Source organism: Vanacampus margaritifer, chromosome 3, assembly GCF_051991255.1.
Source record: "Vanacampus margaritifer isolate UIUO_Vmar chromosome 3, RoL_Vmar_1.0, whole genome shotgun sequence".
Lineage (NCBI taxonomy): Eukaryota > Metazoa > Chordata > Actinopteri > Syngnathiformes > Syngnathidae > Vanacampus > Vanacampus margaritifer.
The window spans coordinates 8,671,703-8,677,846 of NC_135434.1; the positions used below are offsets into that span (position 1 = coordinate 8,671,703).

General features: G+C 37.1%; 1 protein-coding gene across 1 annotated transcript in view; it reads right to left on the bottom strand.

Moving 5' to 3' along the window:
* The window catches only part of ikbkb (inhibitor of nuclear factor kappa B kinase subunit beta), a 29,982-nt gene extending 24,971 nt beyond the window's left edge, over positions 1-5,011 (bottom strand). Inside the window, exons 1-3 of the mRNA XM_077562125.1 lie at positions 4,909-5,011; positions 3,581-3,718; positions 1,048-1,142 (exon numbers count right to left, since the gene is read on the bottom strand). Coding sequence (XP_077418251.1) covers positions 1,048-1,142; positions 3,581-3,685 — 200 coding nt within the window. The 5' untranslated portion in view covers positions 3,686-3,718; positions 4,909-5,011. The remainder of the gene's footprint in view (positions 1-1,047; positions 1,143-3,580; positions 3,719-4,908) is intronic.
* Positions 5,012-6,144: the final 1,133 nt, after the last annotated feature.

Sequence of the window (6,144 nt, forward strand, 5' to 3'; positions counted from 1 at the left end):
AGAGGGTTTGAGTTGAGAAAATAGAGATGGGGGTGGAACTCTGAAATGTCAAACACATGTCATGGAATGTGTTGCAGTGAGTCACAACAAATGTTGTGTTTTCTTTTTTATTTATTCAAACACAGCTCAAGGCAAAAAAAAAAAAAAAAACATTGAATGGTTAAAAATAAAGAGGAAAATCCCTGATTTCTTCACCAGAGTCAAGACAAGTTTGTACAGCTATACTTCCCATCAGAGAACTTTTCAAAAAGAGAAATGTAATACAAGATGCTACACGTGGGAAAAATTGTTGGTACTCTTCCATTAAAGGATGAAAAATACACAGTTCTGTAAGAATGCCCTTTGGACATACTGTATTAGACCAAATTCAGCTCTGTGTTTACAGACACAAATGAACATGGAGGAGGCTCAGTTATGTAGAGAAATGTGCTGCCCACTGTCAGAAACACTGTCATGAATCCTCCTACTAAATTAAGACTCCAAACATGCACACAAAACTCCAAGAATGATATCGAGCCATTATCCAGGCTGGCTAAGGACTAAACATTGGACAATTCAGAAGGATATTTTCGAATCTAAATCAAAAAAAAAAAAAAAAAAATCGAATCTAAATCTTATTGGCATGGCGGTGGAGTGAGACAAAATACCTTAAAACAACCACATAACTGCCTTAAAATCCTCTAGCTTAATGCTAGCATATTACATGGGCTAACCAATAGCATCAATGTGGTATAACACTTTAAGCAACAGATAGGCTATTTGATCACAAACAGTGCACCGGCATATATGATTTACCCTCTGCAAAAAAAAGATGAACATAACTGCAACTATCTGAGCCACTTACAGTAGCTATGAAAGTCTTCTTTGTTTGTGTCTGCATGCCTGCATTATACTGCCCTCCAGTGGCACCAGACAAACATACCAGAAGGAGCATCAAATAATTCATCATAATCAATATTATTGAGTTATATTTTCTTATATAAAAAACACACATTACAAAAATAGGGGTTTTTTTTTTGGGGGGGGGGGGGGCAAAGAGGAACTGACCTTTTCATGATCTGGATCTCCAGACACCATCTCTCTTTGTTTCGCTCACTCAGCTCCTGGCGGCACTGTTTGATTGCAATCTGTTCCTCTGTATCCTAAAATATGGAATAATTGTCAAGAAGGAACTTGCAAGACAGTTGGAAAGAATTAAAGGCTAACCTATTAAATTCATTTAAATAATCCATTATTATTATATAGCGTACATATGAAGGAAATTGTAATCAGTCAAAGAAGTGATGAGCAACACAAACGTAAATATCTCATTCCCTGTTTCTCACGGCGTCATCACGATCAAACCGCTGCCCGTAATATGACCTGCCTCCTATTAATAACCTACAGCATCGTCATCCATACGGGAAGAAGGAAGTTCAATCATCAGCGGCGCCCTCTTCGGGTACTCAATGTTCTGCTTTTTTTCTTTTTTTTTTACATCCTCAAGTGAGGTGACACTTCTGTAAGTGACCAGTCCTACCTCTTTCATTGAGATGATATAATGCCCAACTGAACTGGTAACAGATTTATTGATTGGCGGTTACTTAAAAAGAAAATTCCAACCAGGACGTGGCTATATATATATATATATATACATTACATGTAATGTAAATGGTTTGACACAAGAGCAGTATCAGTATATTTTGCCTTAACAAAGCTCCCTCAACTCATACTCAATTTTGATTGATACTGACAAAAGCTATGTGTCATTTAAAGTATCTGACTAAATTTTGAAATCATAAGTAATTGAACACAGTCATTTTAAAACATTATTATTCATCACACATTTCCAGCAAAACAAGCAGCAATGCAGTACCGAATTTCTTTCCTATATTGTAGCGTGTTATTCCTTGGTGTGTTTTTTTTTTTTTAAATATTTACAATACAAACTGAACTGTTTAAAGTAAGAAAGACTCTTATCGTGCAATGTGCTCAACATACAGTATACACACCTGCGAGTGACTAACACGAACGAAGCACAGTCATAGAGGAAGAGGAAGGTACGTAAAGAGTGTGCGCTCATACTTCCATGCTCGACATCCCATAATGCTCTCATCCTATGACTAGGAGGGATGTCATTATGCCGATTTCAATCAGATTGTATCCAATAAAAGAGGTAACCTTCTTGGATGTCAAGTCAAACTATTTACTGAAAACAAAGCCCATTTCCTTAGGAGCTATATACAAATAAAATACTTGTTTTCTTTTTTTTTATTAGCTTTGTATGTGAGAAATAGGTCAAAGTTTCCTTATAAGCAGGGAACCTGGAGCACCAGGACAATGACAGGAAACTCCCGCCTGAACACAACTAATGCTTAGGGAACAAAATATACACTAACTGACTGCTCAATGAACACTTTGATTCTTAATGTTCAAACCCTCATAAATTTTATTTAAAAAAAAAAGGTACATTACTGTAAAAAAAAAAAAATGAATGTAAAATTGCACTTAAAAAAATCCGCGAAACAACAAGGCGGCGAAAAGTGAACACTGGGAACACTGTACACTCCTGATCGACCTCTTAATAACACCATCACGTCACAAAATAACATACAAAATAACATTAGTGTGGCATTACAGAGGAAACGGAGGCATTTTACGGATTTGAGGATGAATACTAAACTTTGTATTCCAATACATCACCAAAATAACTTCTAACCTCTGCACTACAATATAGCAGTTCACAATCAATATTCATCAATATAAAAACTTTATTGAAATCGTATCATATTCACTAAACATGCTGATGAAGACACAGGAGACCTCCTTTCTTTTGCTCAGTCACTTTAAGCTAATTGTTCCACTCATATAGTGCTCAAAAAGTTCCTCCGCCAAAAATGTCAGTTTGGAATGAGCCACACAGCAACAGTGTTGATAGAACTAACCTCATAAAGTTCAGTTTTTCTTTAAAAGTGCGCCTTGAAGTTGAAAGTTAATTTTAAACCATGGTCTGACATCATCTTCCATCGTAAATTAGCCTTGATGTAAGATGAGTTCAACAAATCTGTCATGTTTGGGTTCTGGTTTTGGTTGTGTGTCACTTGTTGAGTGTAATCCTGCACTTCCTCGTGTCAACCAATCCGTGCCTTCAGCCACTTGTGTCTTGCTCCAGGTGTGTCTTGTTGTTGTCGTTAGTGTGTGTGTGTATATAGTCTCCTGTCTCCCCTCAGTCTTTGTCGGATCATTGTCGCTGTCACCACTGGTGTTTTGTTGTTACTTTGATTTTTGGTCTTTTCAGATCTTTGTTGGTTTTGTTTACCCAGTACCCCTGTTAGTGTTTTTGTAAAATAAATTAGGTTCCTGCATTCCTGCCGCGGTTCTCCTGCCTCCCTGCATTTGGGTCCTCCACTCCGCAACCGTGACGAAGCTAAACGTAGTTGAACCAATTAGAAGACGGAGAAACTCACTCACTCGTCACCAGGCAAGCCTGATTGAAGCCTATTGGACCAATTGTACCTAATATTATGGCAGTGCCAGTGCATTTAACACCATCAAAGATGTGCGACCGGTTTGCGGTGAAGATGTTCTGAAAAACACAAACCTTATTTTGCCATCTGGTGACATTCCCAAAGCCTCCTGTGCCCAGGCGCTCCTTCAGTTCCCAGGGCCCACAGCTCTGTGGCTGATGAAGGGGAACACGGTTCATGGCCTATTCCAGGTCTCCTTCAATTGGCCACACCTGCAAGGTATTCAATAAGTATGTAAACAGTGGAATTACTTGCATGCACTTACATGTAGTTACATCGTACAGCACAAGCCTCGTTCTGCAAAGAGCATCCAAAGCTTCAGTGGGATCTCATTGCACACATTTATCCACGTGTTAAAAAATTAAAAAATAAAAGCATGGTCCAACTGACTCTAAAAGGTATCTTTGGTGCAATACAACACTGCTCATCACCCTAAGAACAGCATATCAATAGTGAAGCTGAGCTGACTCACATTTAAAACAACTTTAAATGCGATTGGTTAAAAAAAAACACACACACACAGCTATGCACATCCTCAGTTAAAAGAGGGTGTGCACACTTGTGCAATCACATTATCTGAGTTGTTTCTTTTCAGTTCTTGACCAGATTTGATTAAATTTAATTTGAGACTTAGCCTACAGGTTATAGGTCAAATTGGTAGCGAAGGGTTTTGAATTGATGTTCTTTTTTTCATATCACAAAACCTTGGCAAACCCTGGTGTAGACATTTTATGTACACTGTAGAGAGACGAGTAAAGTCAACATTCAAACTGTCAAATTGTAATTTCAAATTTTGCAGTGACAAGTCAGTGCCTCTCAAAATGACTGCACATTAATCATTACTAATTTATGTATTAGAGTACTGATTACTGAATATCAAGATGTGGCTTTTTAATATACAACATACATACAAATGAACCACTTGAGGAGCAGCCTTACCAGAGGAAGTATTAATTTAACAATTGTGGATATACTGTAGTTTGCAGCTGTGCACATGTGCACTTAGACCTATCGATATTATTTTGGGCTTTTATATTGCTAAAAATGCGAACCAAATAAAAAAAAAGATTACAACCACCCCGATAAATACTTGTAGCAGTGTTGTTCAAAAGTGAGTATTAGGTGAGTGGAAGCGTAATAATAAATTGGCCGGTGAGTGAGTAGTACAGTAAGTGAGCTACAGGTCAGAAATGACACAAAGTGAATATGAAATAACTTTGCATGCACTTTCTATCAGTTTATGCAGTGATCAGAAGTAAGAAGAATGTATCAGCATGTGATTTGCGCTTAAAAACGACGTGCGTGAGTTGGTAATGTATTACAATACAATGTATCACTAAACTTCTAAAACGACCGCTTCACAGGACAGTTTTTTTTTTTTTTACGATCACACAAAGCCTACCTGTTGTCTGACAGTTGTGCGCCCAGACTCTTAAAACGAGTAAAAGTCCACAGTTTTAGTTTGACGAGCGCTGAAAAATCTCCCTCTAAAGTTTGACTTCCTGATTGGGAGATTTCCTGTAAACCTGCAGGCTCCGCCCACATTGGGGCAGTCACGTGAACTTTTTTCTTGCTAATGTAATAACTCCATAAAATAAACCTGCTATCTGTTTTGGCGCATAAATTCAATTTGTCTTTGTAGAGAAATCTAATCTTTATTTATATTCTCATCATGAATAGGGAGTACTAATGTAACACAGATGGAAGGGAACAGTAAAGAGTAAAGACACTATGTAACGATGCATTTTATACAATATGAAATATGCCTACATTAGGAGACCCTGCACGGACTGGTTCAAAATATTCTGCCTAGAATCAGGTCAGCACGCCCAGTAAGGTGTTGAGAAAAGATCTGTCACTTTGTGGTTGGCCTACAGAATTAACGACAACAATAGAAACCATGACTGAGAGGAGGATGAAGTTTTGAAATTCCCTCGCCCAGGAGCAGAAATGAACATTTCCAACGATCTTTTCGACCACTCCGACTTCAAACTGGGCATGTTTTCTTCAGTGGTGGCAGTAGCAGGCCTTCTGCTGTTTGGTTTATCAAGAGCATGTCCTATTTTCAGAAATTTGTCAAGGATAGCGTAAATTTTACTGTGTTGGAACAGTGTGATGGCTATAAAGTTTATGGAACTGGCACTGAATTGCAGTCAGGGAGAGAAAAACTTTTCGTAATGTTATGCTTCCAAAAACTGTAAAACCCAAGCTGTAATATTGTATGTGACCAAATTTAAAATATGAAATACAATTTATAATCTTTTAATTTATTTAAAAGAAAAAATTAATAGATGTTGAACGTGTACTATGCATGTATGATATACAGCGTGTTTTTAAAATATGACATGTACATAAATTAATTTAAAATATGTATGATATGTTAATTTAATGCTTAGTTATCGAAATACCTGATTGAAATGTACAACCATAAAAACAAGACTGTTCCTATTTTGCCACTGTTGTATGATTAGCAACACATTCTTGGGTGATTCAAATTTCTAAGTTCAAATAAGTATCAGAATAAATCATAATTTCGCCCAGAAAGTGAATTTCAGTTTTTGAGGAAGCTAAAGAAATGAGTGAACATTTTTTTCATGACATCATCATCTCATACAGTAATACTATGTGTTGACTGATT